The sequence below is a fragment of the Phyllostomus hastatus genome, unplaced genomic scaffold (genome assembly GCF_019186645.2).
Source record: "Phyllostomus hastatus isolate PE091 unplaced genomic scaffold, TTU_PhHast_1.1 phas_scaffold_216, whole genome shotgun sequence".
Classification (NCBI taxonomy): domain Eukaryota; kingdom Metazoa; phylum Chordata; class Mammalia; order Chiroptera; family Phyllostomidae; genus Phyllostomus; species Phyllostomus hastatus.
Window position 1 is genome coordinate 4,585,613 of NW_025334018.1, and position 19,025 is coordinate 4,604,637.

At 53.7% G+C, this 19,025-nt stretch overlaps 1 protein-coding gene across 1 annotated transcript; it reads right to left on the bottom strand.

Moving 5' to 3' along the window:
* Positions 1-474: 474 nt before the first annotated feature.
* Positions 475-10,475, bottom strand: LOC123804585 (immunoglobulin superfamily DCC subclass member 3-like). The gene is given in 14 exon segments (XM_045816947.1): positions 475-510; positions 1,652-1,779; positions 2,151-2,267; positions 3,348-3,467; positions 3,557-3,642; positions 3,967-4,133; positions 4,266-4,371; positions 4,373-4,406; positions 4,492-4,649; positions 8,872-9,003; positions 9,074-9,159; positions 9,162-9,225; positions 9,954-10,248; positions 10,355-10,475. Coding segments are annotated over 14 exon segments (1,650 nt in total).
* Positions 10,476-19,025: the final 8,550 nt, after the last annotated feature.

Below are 19,025 nucleotides of genomic sequence, written 5' to 3' on the forward strand. Positions count from 1 at the left end.
AGTCTGGGTCTCCATTCTGTCCTAGGGAGAGGTGTTCCCTAGCCACCTCAGCCCTTGCCGCCACACTGCTCCAGTCCCACTGCTCCCGTCTGTAGTGACAGTCCTTTGTAACATGCTGGTTTCTCCATGTGGCAACCTTAAAGCGATAGCTCGCACTGCTCTTTTCTTAGCAAACTGCAAAATAGTTCCTTACCATGCATGTACCATCCCCTGAAAGACCTGGAATGCTCGTCTTACCACCTCATCAACCCACTCCCTCAAGTTTTCCTTTCAACCCAGAACATTAACCAGATCCCAATTTAGTTTTCCATTTTGGTTTTTTATTTCCAGCAAAGCACTTAGACCAGGCTCCCCCAGAGGAGAGGACGTCATTTCCCTCAAGGACTTGAAGTTTGGGGTATTCTTAACCTCTGGTGCTTTGCCACATACTTCTTCCCCTCACAGGGAGGAGCCGTTGGGGATGGGGGGGCAGCCTTACTGGAGTCTCACCATTGGTACTAGCATCATTTTCTAAGAGCACAGGGGAGATGGTGTTTAGGGTCCCCTAAACCCTGGGTTTTCCTTCCTCCAAGACTCGCCTCACCTTTTTGGCACAATACTGGACAGCCCTGGAGGGAGAAGCTGTTTGAGAGAGAGCCTGAGACTTTGGCTTTAGGGGAAGGGAGAGTGGGATGAGGAAGGAAAGTGGGGCCCTGGGTGCCGTAAGCTCGCAGAAGGCGGAGTGGCAAAGAGGCATTCTTAGGACACCTGGAATTGAGGGGAATCGATGGGTGGGATCTTTCATGCCCTCCGTGTCCACTCTACAAGGGATTCAAGACCACCAAAAATCCAATTCAAATTAGTACCTCCTTTCAAAAATAGAAATCCAGTAGAGAGGGATGCCCCCTGAAAAGGGACCAGTGCTTTTGGACCTGGAAAGGGAGAGATGCACACTTGGTTGCTCGGAGAAGCCGCTTACGTGAGCTCAGATGTTCAGGGCTCTTACGGTGCTGGGACAAGGGGATGAGGAAGTCAGCACTCCTATTGCCCGCCTGCCCACTCAGGCCACAAGGAAAGTGTGTTTCCTGTCCCCGGGTCATACTTCAGCCTGGGCACAAGTAGACAGATCTCAAACTAGGATTCTGGTTCTGAAATGCAGGCAATGTCAGCCCCTGGCCCTGCCTCCCTGTTTTGCAGGGAGCCCTTAAAGCTATATGTCTTTGGGTAGGCTCGTACATTCGGAGCAAGAAGATATACTGGATGGGGTTATGCGGCAGGAGTGACGCGGTTGGGGATGACTCCCAGCTGGTTTAGTTTGAGGTGATTTGACGTACAGGGGAGGACAAAGGTTCTCCCATGCCTTGAGGAGGGAGGGACAAGAGAAACCACACTCTCATCTCTCTCCCTGTGGTCAGGCCCGCCCCTCCCCAGAGAAGGACTGAAGGACCTTCAGTTCTTGCCTGACTCTGGGTGGCACGGACAGATGAGGTAGATTCTTTGGTGGGGCTGGAGTTAGTGTCATCTAGGAGGAAGTGAACTTGGAAGGCCGCAGGCCAAGAGTGGCTGTTCCACGGTCACTTGAAGAGGAAGGAGGTGGTCAGGTCTTGGTCCCAGGGCCTCAAGCACACCACTTTCCCCTACCCACTCCCCTCACTTGGATGCCCTCCCTCACCTGCGGGATGAGTTCGATCTTCTCCCCCGGCTTCTCTCCACTCAGAGTCTGGCCTCGGCGGCCCCCAGCTCTGTTCGGGGCAGCCTGAAGCACTTCCCCGCACTCGGGACTGCTGACTGCAGAAGAGGCTGTCCGGATAGGAAGGGTCAGCACCATAACATGTCTGAGTCCTCCCTCTGGCTTAGCCCCTGCCCTTCATTCTGTTCAAGGATGGAGAGGCAGGGCCCCTGCGTGGGGAGTGCTGTGGCCCACTTCTGCCACCTGTCCCCTGCCTTGGGAGCCCGGTGCTGTCTGCCCTGCTTCCTGCCGCCCACCAGGCCTTTCACTCCGGATACCACACAGCTCTGAGGAGCACTGGTTCGCCCGTTCAGCCTCAGTCTCCTCAGTCACAGAGTGGACTAGTAGTGCAGAAGGGCTCTTTCCTGCCTCGCCGCCCTAAACCACAGTTATGCAGGCTGTCTTCCTAGCAGTTTTCTGGATTAGCCATCTTGGCCCTTACCTATGTTTCCAGTCCAGGAGGAGTCAGTGGGAGCAGCCAGGCCCACGTGGATGCCCACCACAAGCCCAGGCGGTGAGCTGCTCTCGCCCTGACTGCACGGGCACCCAGCTTTGGATGCTGTGGGCGGACACAGTGCCGTCTGTCAGAGGACCTGGATGGAGGCAGAGCCCACCCCTCCTCCTCCCTGAAGACTGACAGCCATGGTCTTACACCAGGGGCCTTCTCTGGCCCCAGGCCTGCTGCCCTCCTACTGGGCCCCACTCTCCAGCAGTGGCCAGGGGCACGTCATGCAAAGCGGCACAGCGAGCACTGTGGTCACAATCTCCATTGCTGCTGAAAGACAAGCTGATCTCATAGAGGGCTCTGGGCTCTGCCCGGAGCAGGAGCTTGTGAGGCCCACAGGCCTTTCTGGGCACGGAAACTCAGTGCCTGGGGCAAGACCGTACGGAGAAGGGGGCCGGGGGCTGGGGGCACAAGAAGGTTCAGGGCCTCACCCAGATCTGTGCAGAGGAAAGAGCTGACACTGCTGGCCAAGAGCAGGGGGCCCTCAAAATGGGGGGCCAGCAGCTTGTGGTGAAAGAATTTGAAGCCTCAGGTCCCCAGCTGGGGTGGCAGCTCCCAGGAGGCCTGCACCGAGGTGGCATTGAACACTGGTGGAGAAGCCCAGAACGGCAGTGACTGCAGAGGAAATGGGATGAGCTGCTTGGCAACCCGTCTGCCTGAGGCCAGGGCCTCTCCAGAGCTCCGGGTGGGGGGGGCTGTCAGTCACTGCTGCTCCTGGTGGACGGAGGCAGAGTCCTGGCTGGTGCCCTCTGCCGAGTGGGCTCACAAGTGGATGGAGTAGGCTGGCAGGCTCCAGGTTGGAGAAGATATGCTCAAAGGTGCCTTTGCCTGCAGCCCCTTGGAGCCCCGGGCCAGCTGCCTCTGGGAGCAGGGCAGCTTGGCAATTCAGCATCCTGCTTCCTCACTACAGACATCCCCTCCCCCATGCAGTGGGCATGGAGCCCCTCCTGGTGCCTGGCTGGGGAGCAGGGAAGTGGCTGCAGGAGTTGGAGTTAGGGTGAGAAAGGCTGAGAGGGAGAAAGAGCCAAGGAGCACGAAGAAGCACCAGAGGACCACAGCCCCGGCAGCCTGGAAAGAGTCAGGCAAGCCTGGGGTTGTGAGGAGTGAGGATTTGCCGAGGGACACACCAGTCACAGGTATAGGTGGGCTGGAACCAGGGACCCCTGTTCACCCACCCATATCCACCTCCCACCAGCTGAAGGTGCAGCACGTAGCCAGTGATGTCCCTGTCGGAGGGGGGCAGTTCCCAGGACACTCGAATGGCAGAGGTGAAGAGAGTCATTGCCTGCAGGCCCCTGGGGGCAGGGGGTGGCCCTGGGTCCCCTGTCACAGCAGGTGAGTACCGGCCTGGTTGGAGCCTGCAGTGTTCTCTGCCACACATGGGTGGATGGCCTCGTCCTTGACTGAGACCCCTGCCGGTGTCCATGTGCTAGGGAGAGACAGTACAGCTGCTGGGGGCTGCACTGTACAGTATAGGAGCTGGGGGCTCCTTCCCACCAAGCCCCCTGCCTGGTGGAGTAGCTGTCATCACAGAGACCCACAGCTGCTCAGGGACAGAAGGACACCACCTATGTGTGGACATTCCCTACAGTGAATCAGGTGGGACAGGGTTTCCTGTGGTGGGGGCACTTGCTGGGGGTGTGTGTGAAGTCTAGAGAGTAGATTTAGGTAGGGTCATGTGTAGGTGGGAAAGGGGCAGGTGTGGGCATCTACTTTGGCAGACAGATAGGTGGAGGAGGTGGGACACCAGTACCTGCTGTTGTAGGTCAGCCGAATGTTGTCCCCAGGACTCAGCGCCTTCCCATTCTTTAACCAGACCAGATGGGGCTCAGGGACACCCTGGGCCACGTGGGTGCAGATGTTGCTGCTGCCTGGAGGTTTGGACAAGGACTGTGGCCACTGGACAGACTTGGAGGGGAGCTGGGCAGGCAACAGCAGGAGGGAAGGTGCCATGAGGCCGGGTCTCTTGTCCCACCCCTGCCCTACCTCTCTCCCCATCCAGCTGCCCATGGGGGATAGCGCTACCTTCACACTGGGCCCTCGGGGCTCAGCCTGCACGAGCAGAACTCCCTGCACTGTGTGCCGAGCACAGGTGCCTGGCTGGTTGGCAGCACAGACATAGATGCCTGAGTGCTGGACTGACATGTCGGAGATCATGGGTTCCAGTGCCCGGGACTTGGATGCCCTCCACACCTTAGATGCAGAGTGGACATCTGCAGGGAGGTGAGGGGCCAGGACTGGCAAAGGGCGAGGGGCTGGGGGCTCTGGGGAGCAGGACAGAGCAGCTGTGTACCCAGGCGGATGCAGGAGACAAGTGGCCTTCGGTGGCCAGTGGCAATGCACTCCAGCACCGCCGTTTGGTGCACTGTGAGTGTGAGGTTCTGAGGCCCCGACAGGATCTCAGGCTCCTGGAGCAGCCGTGAGGATCCCACTGTGAGGTGGAAACAGCAACTTGAGAGATCGAGGAACAGAACCTCCTTTCACACGCAGTCCATACTGCTCCCAGAGCCCCTTCTAGTCCTCAAGTCACCGGACCTCCAAGTGGCACTGAGCAGTGGCTATTTTATTCCCAGTTTACAAAAAAGTCAATGACTTGCCCAAGGTCCCATGGGCAGCATGCTCCAAGTTAAACCAGTGGGGAGGGAGAGGAAAGACTGTAAGTTGCTCCCCTGTGTGCTCTGGGATGGCCTGCACTACTAGTGTCAGAACATGAACTGCCCCACCCTCCCCAGGAACCTGGCGGGGGTGGGGGTTGCTCCGGATGGGGCCTAGTCCCCTTCCCTAAGTCACCCACAAATCTGGCAGGAAGCCCACCCCTCAGAAAGAAAGCCAGGCCTCTTAAGAACTCAGTGAGTCAGAACTGCTTAGAAGAGATGTTTTTGAAATACACTGTGTGGGGCTAAACCGCATCTCTGCTTTAAGCCGCCGTCTCTCATCTCTCTCATCTCTCACATGAGGTTATTTAACAAACCTTCACGGGGGGACCGTGGCCAGGTGCTGTTCTTGCACTGGGAGTGTAGCTGTGACAGCGAGGGATAAACAGGCCTTTGTCTTCCTTCATCCTGTCACCTTCATTTTTGTTTTTCCACTTGGTATCTTACAAGATTTTGTAAGGTATCTTTTTTTTTAGGGAATATTTTTTTTTATTTTATTTTAATCATTGTTCAAATACAGTTTTCTCCTTTTTACTCCCAATCCAGCCCCCCTCCCACCCCTCCCCACTTCCTTCCCATTACCACCCTCTCCTTAGTTTATGACCATGTGTGCTTTAAGTTTGTTCCCGTGAACACTTCCCACTGTCCCCTGAAATTCCCTCTACTCTCTTCTGTGGGCACTGTCAGCCTGACCTCTATTTCAGTGTCTTTGGTTATATTTTGCTTGTTTCTTTGTTTTGTTATTTAGGTTCCTGTTAAAGGTGAGATCATATGGTATTTGTCTTTCACTGCTTGGCTTGTTTCGCTTAGCATAATGTTTTCCAGCTCCATCCACGCTGTTGCAAAGGGTAGGAGCTCCTTCTTTCTTTCTGCTGCATAGAATTCCATTGTGTAAATGTACCATAGTTTTTTGATCCATTCATTTACTGATGGGCATCTTGGTTGCTTCCAGCATCTAGCTATTGTACATTGTGCTGCTATGAACATTGGGATGCATAGGTTCTTTTGAATTGGTGTTTTAGTATTCTTAGGATATAGTCCCAGCAGTGGAATCGCAGGGTCAAAAGGCAAATCCATTTTTAGTTTTCTGAGGAAGTTCCATATTGCTTTCCATAGTGGTTGTACCAGTCTGCAGTCCCACCAACAGTGCACTAGGGACCACTTTTCTCCACAACCTCTCCAACACTTGTTGTTTGTTGCTTTGTTTATGATGGCCATTCTGTCTGGTGTGAAGTGGTATCTCATTGTGGTTTTAATTTGCATCTCTCTGATAGCTAGCGATATTGAACATCGTTTCATGTGTCTTTAGATTTTCTGTATGTCCTCCTTGGAGAAGTGCCTGTTCAAGTCCTTTGCCCACTTTTTAATTGGATTCCTTGTCTTCTTAGAGTGCAGTCTTGTAAGTTCTTTATATATTTTGGAGATTAAACCCTTGTCCGAGGTATCATTGGCAAATATGTTTTCCCATACAGTTGGTTCTCTTTTAATTTTGATACTGTTTTCTTTAGCTGTGCAGAAGCTTTTAATTTTGATGAGGTCCCATTTGTTTATTCTTTCCTTTATGTCTCTTGCTCTAGGGGACAAGTCAGTAAAAAAGTTTCTTCGTGAAATATCTGAAATTTTCCTACCTACATTCTCCTCTAGGACTTTAATGGTGTCACGTTTTATATTTAAGTCTTTTATCCACCTTGAATTTATTTTTGTATATGGTGTAAGTTGGTGCTCAAGTTTCATTTTTTTTGCACGTGGCTGTCCAGTTCTCCTAGATTTTGTAAGATATCTTGAACCCTTTCGTATATGTCCTTTATTAAGAACTCATGCCCTGGCTGGCATAGCTCAGTGGATTGAGCACGGACTGCGAACCAGGCATCGCAGGTTCGATTCCCAGTCAGGGCACATGCCTGGGTTGCAGGCCATGGCCCCTAGCAACCGCACATTGATGTCTGTCTTCTCTCTCTCTCTCTCTCTCTCCCCCTTCCCGCCCTAAAAATAAATAAATAAAATCTTAAAAAAAAAAAGAACTCATACAAAATTTTGTGTCTCTGAAGTGAAAGTTGCTCAAGGAGTCAGTAGAGTCTTACAAAACTTTAAATATTCCTCTAGGCCTAAAATAGTATTTCACTCATTCATTCATACATCCATTTATTCCCTGACCATATATATTGAGGGCCTACTTAGGGCCAGGCCCTCCGCAGTTTGCTTCTTTGAAGCTCTAGTTCAGCCGTGGACTGTCCTGGAATGTCCCAGCCTTGACCAAGGCGGCTGTGTGCTGCCTGCTCAGATCGTTCAGAGGGTAGAACCTGGACCATACGACACTTTGCCCGCCAGCCCCCTAAACCCCTCCTCCTTCCTCGCATTGCCCTGCGAACCCACACACCTTGTCTCACTTCATCCTCACTGCAGCCTGAGAGGCGAGCGCCTTAATTTCTCCAGCCTACAGATGAGAAAACCATGCGTCAGAGAAGTTCAATAACTTGTCCAGTGCCAGTGGGACTGGCAGAAATGGGACTCAAACCTGGGCCTTTGAAGCCGGCTGACAGCATACCTGTCCTGCCTCTTTCAGCACCTGGAGAGTCTGGGACATCCCGTCTCCCACCCCAGGGAAGTGCTGTAGGAGTGAATAGCTCGGGGCCTCGGTCCCCAGCTCCTGCCCCTGCGAAAGAGTCTGCACTGACCCCAGTCCTTCCCGACATGTAGGGAACCTGCACACCCTCCGTTACTGGTTGACCCTCCGCCCTCAGCAGAGCCTGCTCCTCCTCCTGACCTGCCTGAGACTCTGGCCATTCATTCCCCTGCCTCCGTGGGCAGCAGGAGGGAGGGCCATGCCTGCCCCACACCCCGGCGTTTGATGAGGAGCGCGGAGAATCGCAGAAGCGCGGCAGCCGCCCTGCCCTCCTGCCCCAGGTGGTTGATGGGAAGCGGGAAAAGGGAGGTCACAGGAACCCCGCGCGGGCTCCCCTCTGCTCTGGGGATCGGGGGAGCCCCGTGAGCCCCTCTCTGCTTTCAGTTTCTAAGTTGGTTCCAGATCAGAGATGCTTCAGCTCCCTCCCTTCCCTTTGCAGTCATCAATGTAAAAGTTGTACATCCTTTGGTGAAATTTCGTCACAAATGTTTTGGAAGTCTATGCAAGGCACCCTGACTCTTTCCCAGGGTCCACTTGTTATTTCTACTATGGAGCCCCCTAGTGGACGGTTCGGGCGCGCCTGCCCCTCAGACACACGCTGCTTCCCGGCTTCAGACTGAGGGGTCCGTCTCACTCCCATCGCCTTGTGAGGCACCAGCTCCTCACAGTCTCGGTTGCGACCCTCACTTTGGGCACAAAACTCTCCCACCCCACTAGGCCTGCATTTGGAGTCATCTTGGGCGTTTCATCCCAGGTACAAAGCTCTTTTTATCCTCACCCCAAGGAGGAGACGTGCAAGCACGCACATCCAAACATAGGCACACCCCGAAGTACACGCACGCGCGGAACTACACCCAGGCATCCGCTCCCAGCCAAGACACAGGCTGGCTCTGAGCCCCCATCTGAAGCCATCGAGAGTTCCCAGTGCCCTCCAGATTGAGTCCCAACTGCCTTCCACGGTGGGCCCAGCCTACCTCGACTCTGTTGGCCCTGGGTTCGGCCCACTCTGTTCTTACCCTGTGCTTTTAGCACAAGGAAATATCAGGAACACCACCCTCTCCACCTTCCTGACCTTGGCTGCCTCTCTCCTGTCACCCTTTGACACCCAGCCATCTTGGCCCACAGCCCAAGGCTGGGTTAGAGGTCCCTGCCCCAGTCCCCAGGCCCCCCCCCCCCCCCCTCCCCAGGATGTCCCATCCACACGCTGCTGCACCGCACACCCAGCAGTGAGTGCCTCACAGACAGCAGGGGCTCCGAGTGTCTGTCTTCACAGGGCATTTGTGCCACCTGCAACCAGTGGCCACACCTACTCCCATCGGCACCAACTCCGACGCCCTCCTCTCTGCCTGGTGCCCACTCTGATTCCCCTGGCTGCTGCTTACCACTCAGGGTCAGCTGGGCATCCTGTCTGTGCCAAGTATCGGCCACATTGCGTGCCACGCAGTGGTAGGTGCCCACATCAGCCTGGCTTATGCTAGTGATGTAGAGGATGTCACCAGGTATCAGTGTGACCCTAAGGATGCAGAAGTGAGGGGTCCATGGCTGTTCCTTGGCCCCCAGCCTGCCATCCCCACACACCTGGCCGGAGCTCACAGGGGCTGGCCGTACTCAGGGCCGTGCCATTGTGCTCCTAGGAAATGGAAGGCTCAGGCACCATCTGGGTCAGGCGTGGAAATGGGCAACTCCACCCCGCTCCACCTCGGTGGACTGTGGATGTTGGTGGAAGAGGGGCAGACTAGGGCACAGGGGACTGCCTGAGCAGCCCAGAGCTGGCCCCGGGCTTTGCTCCCAGCAGCTAAGTCCCAGAGCCCTGGCTCCCACCTCTGTGCCCAAGTCTGTCACTCCCGGCTGCTTCACCTGCTTCACCATACAAGCCTGCAGTCTGGTTTCTGTGAACCAGAACTTTTCTTTTTTTTTTAAGATTTTATTTAGAGAGAGGGGAAGGGAAGGAGAAAGAGGGAGAGAAACAGCAATGTGGTTGCTCCCCACATGTTCCCAACTGGGGACCTGGCCTGTAACCCAGGCACGTGCCCCGACCGGGAACCGAACCAGCAGCCCTTTGATTAGCAAGCCTGCGCTGAGTCCACTGAACTGCAGCAGCCAGGGCTGGTTTCTGTGACTTTTGTAGGCTGTAAACACTTTGCCTTCCTCCATTAAAAAAAAACACATTAAACATTACATTTTATGTTTGCATTGTAAAAGACGAATATAATCCAGGCTGGGCTCACTATTATGTATTCATTATTATGGTCTTTTTTTTTTCTGGTTTTAAAGAAATTAGAATTAAACCATTTCCGTGGGTCCCTGAACGCACCCTGAGCCCTAGGCCCTATGCATGCTGTGTCTACCAGCTAGGCTGGCGCTGCTCAGGGCAACTTGGAGCCCCACGGGCATCCTCTGCGGGTGCCCCTGTGCACTCTGACCCCCCACCGCAACACACAGCCTGGTCATTTACTTGCCAGCCGTATCCGGGCCCTCCGGCTCACCGGCCGCCCGTAGCAGTTCTGGGCCACCCAGTGGTACTCATGGGCATGGGAAGAGAGGCTCCAGCGGGTGGTCAGGGTGGCCAGATGCAGGGAGCCATGCAGCATCAGGATGGCACTGCTGTCATTGGCCAGGGTTGGTCCATCCCACTGCCAGGAAATGGACACAGGCGGCTCACCGCCCACCTGACAGGGCAGCACCAGTGGGTGCTCCCTCACAGCCGCCACGTCTCCCAGCTCCCACACGAAAGCCAGCTCCAAGCCTGCAGCATGGCCTGTGGGGACAGCCAGTGAGGCCTGGGCATGGCAGCCACCTGTGGCCCCCTGCCTCCCCTCAGCTTCGATCCCCTTCCAGCCTGGGCGAGGGGTGAGAGGCAGGACTTTTCTCTGGGGAGACCTTGGGGCAGCGAGGGAGGAGCAGGGCTGGCAGTCTCAGGAGCAGGCCCAGGTGGCCACTGTCCGGCTGGGCTGGCAGCAAAGACCAGGCCCGGCGGGCCATCATGATGGATGGTCTCTTTCAGCCAGGCCCTGGCAACGGGGAGCGGGTGGGGCAGCACAATGGCAAGGTCAGGGGCCCAGGCAAGGGCATTGCACTCCTCAGAGGACAGTGGGGTCGCCCCCTCCTTCCCCCATCAGCCCATCTGCCTGTCTGCCCAAGGGTCAGCTTCCCAGGACTCCCGGCTCCCCCCCTCCCCCTCCCCTGCCACCAGGACCCCAGCCTCCGCATTGGGAAGGAACGCCCCTACACTCACACACACCCAGTCAGACACACACATTTGGACTAAAAACCCCAACCTCACACACCATCCCACCTCCTAACACAGACAGTCAGTAGAGGACACAAACGCAGGTCACACACTGATGTCCCTACAGGCTCAAAGTCACAAACACACAGACACAGGGCAACAGACACGGATGTCACGGGCCCAGAAGTGCCCGAGCAGAGCTGCGGCACCCACCCCACGTGCAGGCCAGCCCGCCACGCCTGCGAGGCTAAGCCAGGACCTGCCGGGTAGATGAGGGTGGATGGAGGTGCGGACAGCAGCCTCTGCGGGGCCAGATCCCACAGGCCCAGACTCATCCAGCCTCCGTACCTCGGGGGTATCTGGGGAGACCTCTTGGTCCCTGCCTTTCCAAGACCCTCTGCCTGGCAGCACCCCCTAACCAACCACTCATCGCCTGACTCCAGCTCCCCTTCCAGCGGGCACAGCCTCAGCGCCAAAGCCGAAGTCTCGGCTCTCTAGAGGCTATCCCTCCACGTGGCTTTTACACGCACACACAAGCGCACACACTCCTGCCCCCTCTCTCTGTCCTGCAGGGCTGCTGCCGCTCTGTTCCTGCACTCCTGTCCTTCCATCTTCCCTTCCCCCATTCTGCCCCCAGTTCTCCCACCCCTATGTCCCCTAGTTCTTCCATTTCCCCCTCCCACCGGGTCCCCTCCGAGGCCTCGCCCATCGCCCTCGTCCTCCTTCTCCCCGCCCACCCAGCAGGCCCCATGCCCTTACCTCACTCTTGGAACAGCTGCAGCAGCCCCAGCCCCGTGTTCTCACGGGCCTACTTCCCAAGCAGCCCTGGTCTTCTGCCTTCAGCCTGGGGGTCCCTGGGTTGTGGCATTCCCCACACCACCCTCAGGGGACAGTGTGGAGGCTCTGGCCTTGTTTTGGGGAGCCCAGGATCTAGGGAGGCCAAGGTCTGGGGTCGAGGCCCAAGGCTGCTGTCCTTCCCTCTGTCCTCCCTGGAGTTGAGTGTCTTTCTGCTTTCAGCTTGAGCTTCCTCCCAACCCCCCCACCCCACCCCACTGTCCTCTTCTCCTGGGACCCAGACACTGAGTCAGTTGGGGCGGGGAATGGGGATGGGCAGGGGAGGCCAATGAGAACAGAGCAAAGTTGGGGGTCAAGACCTCCCCTTTCCCAGCCTCCCAAGTCCTCTCGCAGCCCATTGGACCCAGCCCTTACTCCCTCTCAAACTTTGATTGAGTAAGAGTGAAGTTCTAAGGGCAGTTGGGGCATCCACTTCCCTAAGCTCATCTCTGGAGATTCAAGGCCTAGACAGGGGTGGCCTGGAGTCTGAATTGAGGGTCCCAGGGAGGAGCACAGAGCCGCCCCCCTTCTCTAGAGGTCGCTGTCCCAGGTGCTGAGCCAAGGCCCCGCACGAGGGAGCTCATCCCATTAGTCGGGTAGCGGCCCTGGCAGCCCTTTCCCGTTCATAGTGTTGCTTTCCAAAGCTGCTCTCTCTGTTCTTGTTGGGACAATGGATCAGGGTGACCAGGGCCGGGGAGGCGGCCAGCCATGGGGAGGTGCGAACCCAGCCTCCGCTGCCCCATCCTCCAGAGAAGAAAGAGGCCCAGACCCCTCCCCTCACCTTACTGATCATGTAAAACATGCAAACAGTGGGGGAAAGGGGGCAACCCTTTTGCCAGAGGAGCGTGGCACCCAAAAAAGCACTGACTTTGAGACTTGCTATTTTTATAGGACCACCTCCCCTCATGGCAGCTCCCCCAAAAGTGGAGCTTATGGGAAACTGAGGAAGTATGGGGGAGGGTCTGTGACAGGGGACAAGGAGCAAAAGCAGAGCCGAGGAATCGGGCTGGGGTAGCACACTGAGCATCCAGGTGCCTGCCCCCAGGAGTCCAGCTGGTCTGACTCGTGACCCTGACTCTCCTCGAGTCCTCTTCCCCTGGCTCTGTGCCCTCAGCTTCTCGTGTCTGGCTTGGCCCGGCACGGCCACAGCCGTGCCCCTGCCTCTCCACACAAGCCCACCCTCAGTCTTCACCCCAATACGCTCAGCTTTCTCCATCCAGACCAGCAGTCCTGGGGGGTGCCTCCCGGGCCTGGGCCAACCCTAAAGGAGAGTGCCTTGCGGGAAGAGAACTTGCAGCTTCCCCACTGGGCTGTCCTCACCCAGCCCTGCTTCTCTCGGGCTTCCCACCCCTTCCCTGGAGCAGCCTCCCGAGTCAGAGCAGCCTGGAAAGGAAAGCGGTCACAGGTCCTGTGGTCAGGAGGACGTGGCCCCAATCACTTACGAGCTGTGTGTCCTTCGTAGGCAATGCTACCTCACTGGGTAGCATTGGGCCTGCTCCGTCTGCAAAATGGGGGTGAATGTGTGATAGAAACAATTTCCCCTCGTGAGTGGGAGGGTGACATTAAGTAAAGGCTGAAGACAGAGTCTGATCACAACCCTTTTCCCTACCTGGTTTTGCCTGACGCTGTCGGAACCGGCCCCTCACCAATAACTGCTGAGAAGCTGCCTCCTCATCTGTACCATTTGCCTAGTCACCTCTGAATTCACACTCCAGCATGGCCCACAGCACAGAGAACAACCAATACAGAGACCTGGGTTCAAGTCCCAGTTCTGTCACCAAGCAGCCATCTCGCCTTGGGCTGGTATCCCTTACCTCTGAGATTGCCCATCCATAAGATGGGGAGGAAGGCAAAGTCTGTCTTCCAGGGCTGTGAGGAATAAGGGAAATGCACTGCACTCAGGGGTCAGGCACTGCGTCTTCTTTCCCTCCTGCTCCTCCCCTGTGTGAACCATCTAGGGTGTGATTCATACGCCATACGTTTGCCTGCCCCATAATCTAATTTAGAACACTTCCTTCGCCCCCAAAGGAAACACTGGACCCAGTACATTCGCTCCCCGCTGCCCCCTGCCCCCAACCACTAATCAATCTACTTTCGTCTTTGCCTGTTCTGGAAGTCTCATGTTAACGGAATCATACTTCATGTAGCCTTTTATGTCTGGCTTCTTTCTTTTAGCATAATGCTTTTTTTTTCAAATATTTTATTTACTTATTTTTAGAGAGAGGGGAAGGGAGAGAGAAGGAGAGGGAGAGAAACATTAACGTGTGGTTACCTTTTGCGTGCTGTGCCCCCCACAGGGGACCTGGCCTGCAACCCAGGCATGTGATCTGACTGGGAATTGAACCAGTGATCCTTTGGTTTGCAGGCTGGTGCTCAATCCACTGAACCACACCAGTCTGGGTTAGCATGATGTTTTCAAGGTTCATTTGCATGGTGGTGTACATCAGTACCTCGTTTCTTCTTGTGGCCGAATACTGTTTTGTTATATGGCTGTATTACAGTGTGTTTATCCATTCATCAGATGATGGTGCCCACTTTTTTACTATTATGAATAATGCTGCTATGTACGTTTGTGTACAGGGTTTTTTTTTAAGATTTTATTTATTTTTAGAGAGAGGGTAAGGGAGGGAGAGAAACATCAATGTGTGGTTGCCTTTCACATGCCCCCTACTGGGGACCTGGCCCACAACCCAGGCTTGTGCCCTGACTAAGAATCGAATGGACAACCTCTTGGTTTGCAGGCTGGCACTCAATCCACTGAGCCACACCAGCCAGGGCTTGGAAAGATGATATGTTTTCAGTTCTCATAGGTGTATATTGTACCTAGAAATGGAGTCACTGGGTCATATGGTAACTTCGCATTTTCAGGTTCTGCCAAGTTGTTTTCCAAAGTGACTGCAGCATTTTATATTCTAAACACTTCTCTTTTATAACCAGCAAGAGAGGAGTTAACTTTTGATTGTTCCCAGGCCCCTTCGAGAATCTGATGAGACCTTCCTGCATCCCCCACGCAGGAGAGCTGCTCAGAGCCTGGGAGTATCTGCATGTGCCCTCTGAACCCCAGGTGGGGAAGTGCTGTCCCACCGTGGAGTCCCCAGTAGCTCTGGCGCTCAGGAAATGATGGCGGAAGTGATTTGCTGCCACCTGTCCCTCTTCTTTGCTCCCCAACAATGAACTGTTGGCCCAACCCTGAACAGCCCCAGGCTTTTCTGGAACAAGTTCCCTGGAAGGTCTCCCCTGAAGACTGAAGCCCTCAGAGCACACCTGGGACAGTGTCTCCTCTGTCTCTCTCTGCAACCCCTTTTTCTGCCTCTACCGTTCTGTCTCTACCTGTCTTCCATGGGTGGCAGGCAGAGCAATGGCCCCTGGAGAGAGCGGCGTCCCAATCCCCGGAACCTGTGACGGTGTTACCTTGCCTATCCAGGAGGGTTAAGGTTGCAGATGGAATTAAGGTGACTAATCAGCTGACCTCAAAATAAAGAGATCATCCTGGTTTATCCAGGTGAGCCCAATGTAAGCTCAAGGGTCCTTAAAAGGGGAAGAAGCCGGCCTGGCCGGAGTCCGGAAGAGGGTCAGAGGGCCTGGCCGCGGAGGACCCGGCCTGACGCTGCCGACTGAGGGTGAAGGAAGCGGGGCGCGAAAGAATGAGGCGGACTTCCCGAAGCTGGACAAGGCAACGAACGGATTCTCCCCCGGAGCCTCCGGAAGGGACCTCAGCCCTGTCTAGCCTTGAGTTAGCCCGGAGCCTGTGTCTGAAATCCGGCTTACAGAGCCCGCTGGGGGAACCCGGTGCCGTCCGAAGCCATCACATCAGTGGTAATTGGGCGGCATTGTCACTAGGTGACGTGTCGCTTCACATCCCCCTGTGTGGGTTGTGTGTCTCGTCCACTGCAGTGTGGCTTCTATGAGGGCAGGTCCTTTGCAAGTTCCTGGCCTTGAGCACAGGCCAGGCTCTTGGTCAGCACGTGTGAAAGGGAAGCTGGAAGGAGAGCCAACCACCTTGCAAACCCGTGCCCGGAACACCTGGGCTCTGGCGCCTGTCCGTTTTCTGAATCCCGGTGCGGCCACCCTAATGCAGAGCCGAAGCCACTGCCTTCCCGCCGGTCTCTGGCCCCAGGCTGTCCCCTCACCTCCGGCCTACTGCTGCCTGAAACTGGGCCACAACTCATGGTCCTGTGCCCCCCGTGGTTCGTGGTCCCTCCCGCGCTAGGTGCCCCGCGCTTGCAGGGTAACAGTCCAGGCCCGGAGGCTCCGCGCGCCCTCTGCGGGACCGGCCCCAGACGGTCCTGGCGCTCCTGCCTGCTCGTGGCTGGAGCTGAGCGTGCACTGTTCCCTCTGCGGGGGCAACTTTCCTCGCCTCCCTTCTCTCTCTGCTGAAGCGTTTCCAAATAAACCCCAGACATCATCTCATTCCACATCTACATACGTGCATCTTTTAAAGAACACAAAGTTTTTTCATAACTGTCATTACTACATCTAATAAAAGTAAAAAATATTTTTCTTTTATTATTTATTTATTTTTAGAAAGAAGGGAGGAAGAGTGGGAGAGAAACATCCACCAGCTGCCCCTCGAGTGCCCCAACTGGGGACCTGGACTGCAGCCCAGGCATGTGCCCTGACAGGGAATCGAACCTATGACCTTTTGGTTTGCAGGCCAGCATTCAATTCACTGAGCCACTTCAGGCAGGGCCAATTACTTTTTAATATTACTTAATACCTAGTCCAAAATTGAATTTCCCTGATTGTCTCCAAAATGTCTTTTTTTTTAATCAGGAACAAGGTCCATACACCACATTTGGTTACGTCTTTTAAGGAACTAATTGAGAGCAACCCTTTACACGTCATTGAATTGTTGAAGAGAATGGAGAAATGTCCCCATGTTCTGGGTCCGTTTGACTTGGCTGGCGTCATTGAACATGTTCCTCTGCAAATGCGCATTGGCCCTGGAGGTGAGACGGGACTCGCTCCGCTTCCAGGGAAGACAGCTGCGCCGGAGGTGGGTGTGCTGCTGTGCCGTTAAGGGGCACGTGCAGGATGTGGCCACTTAATTTGGAGGTTCAGATTCGCAGACAATAAAATCCCCAAGTCAAAAGTGAATAGCTAAGCACTTTATGAAGCGAGAGCAAAGAGAAAACAAGAATCGAGAGCACACATCACCAGATGGGAAATCACCAAAACCCGAATACAGACGCTGGGGAATCCCGGAGACAGCATTCGGGGTCTGCCTGGGAAAGTTCCCAGCGAAGCGTCCTTCCCTCCGGTGAGATTCTGAAGTCTCACTTTGGGGGCTCTGCTTAAATATGTTTTAGACACAAGTGGCTATGGGCACTGAGGGCCTTTTGTGACTCGATTGACCAACCATTCCCTCCGGGAGAATAGCCAGTTCTTCCCCAAGGGAACGAATGATTAGTGTTTACAGGTACTGAGTTAAAAAGTAATGGTGCGTAGTCTTCGTGGAGAAGGGGCAGTTCTCCTCGGGGGACAGCACACCTATATTTCCTTCTTACAGTAAAAGGTCACAGCTCAGGCATAAACACAGAGGATTCTTACTATTTCTTTAACCCGCCAGCTGCATGTGGCACCTCTCCAGGAGACAATGTCTGGTGGTCCCATGCTGTGACTCTAAGATAGGATAGGGCTTTGGGTGGTGACAACCTGATCCCTTCATTGTAAAATTCCCCATTAACCTTTCACTGATCATTTTATTCATTGATGATAATTGCCTGACTCAATGATTTCATTAAGGGTTGCAAAAATAGTGATTATTAAAATTCTACCATTCCTTTCTAATTTACAAACTGGAAGTCTTTTTTTTAAGGTTTTTTATTTGTTTTTAGAGAGAGGGGAAGGGAGGGAAAAAGAAGGAGAGAAATGTCAATGTGTAGTTGCCTCTCATGCACCACTTTACTGGGGACCTGGCCTGCAACCCAGGCATGTGCCCTGACTGGGAATTGAACCTGCAACCCTTTGGTTCACAGCCCACGCTCAATCCACTGAGCCACACTAGCCAGGGCTGGAAGTCTTTTGTAAAGACCTTTCCCTCATCAGCTAGGACGGTTTGATAATGCTGAAATACAATTCACACAGGGATAAATGTTCAAGTCCTTCCTTTAACTGCTAGTTTTCAGAGTGAGTTGTTGGTGCTGTATCCCAGGGGTTTCTCTCCCCCTGTTCCCCCGTGTCCTCATGTCCCCTTTAGTATCACTCTGAACAGCTACATGTTGCATATTCAGTGTTTCAAGCGCATTCACTAATCTTGTTGACATTCAGATAGCCCTATTTTAGGCGGTGGGAGCTCTGTGTCCTTTTGCTGTTCCCCCATTCTTTGATATTTTTGCTTTCTGGCACAAGATACCTCAACCTCATCCTGAGTGATTCCGGTCCTAGACCTGGAATGAACCCTCCCTCCAAAGAGCTGGGCACCAGGACATCTCATGGCTGTTGGATTGTTTACTGCTTCTAGGCTTTCTCAGTGAAATACAAAGAAAAATTTTGTAAAGATTTTATATATTAATTTAACAATTTTAAAAGATTTTATTTATTTACTTTTAGAGAGAGGGGAAGGGAGGGAGAAAGAGAGGGAGAGAAACATCAGTGTATCAGGGAAATAGCCATCACCTCTCACATGCCCCCAACTGGGGACCTGGCCTGCAATGTGGGCATGTGCCCTGACCAGGAATTGAACCAGTGACCCTTTGGTTTCCAGGATGATGCCCAACCCACTGAGCCACACCAGTCAGGGCATGAGAAACAAACTTTTTACTTTACTAATTTTATATTTTTGTTCTTTTGCTCTGGAAACAGTGACTCCTAATATGTGTGTTAATATATACAATATGCCATAAAATAGTTTCAAATAATAACACTAATACCACTAACAAGTACACTCCCCAATGAAATGTAACATCCTTATTTGTCCTTAGTGAAAACTAACTTGCAATATTCCCCCTGTACACAAAAATAGATAAACTGTACTTTGTTGAAATTTGAAATCTTTGTTTTTCAAAGGACACTATCAAAAAAGTCAAAAAACAACCCACAGAATGAGAGAAAATATTTGCAAACTACAATATCTGATAGGAAACATGAGTCCACAATACATTAGGGGACAAAACCCCTCTCACAACTCACCAGTAAAAAAGCAAATAAGCCAAAAGAAAAAACAAGGAAAGAATTTGAATAGAGATTTCTCCAAGGAAAATATATGGCTGATAAGCACATGAAAAGATGTTCAATATCACTAGCCATCAGGGACATGCAAATCAAAACCACAATGAGATACCACATCACACCCACCAGGACTGCTATAGTTAAAAGACAAATAGTAGGTGTTAGTGAGCAGATGGAAAAATTGGAACTCTCACACGTTGCTTGTGGGAATGTAAAAGGGTGCAGCCACTGCGGACAATAGTTTGGCAGTTCCTAACACAGTTAAATGAGTTTCTGTAAGACCCAGCAATTCCACTCCTATC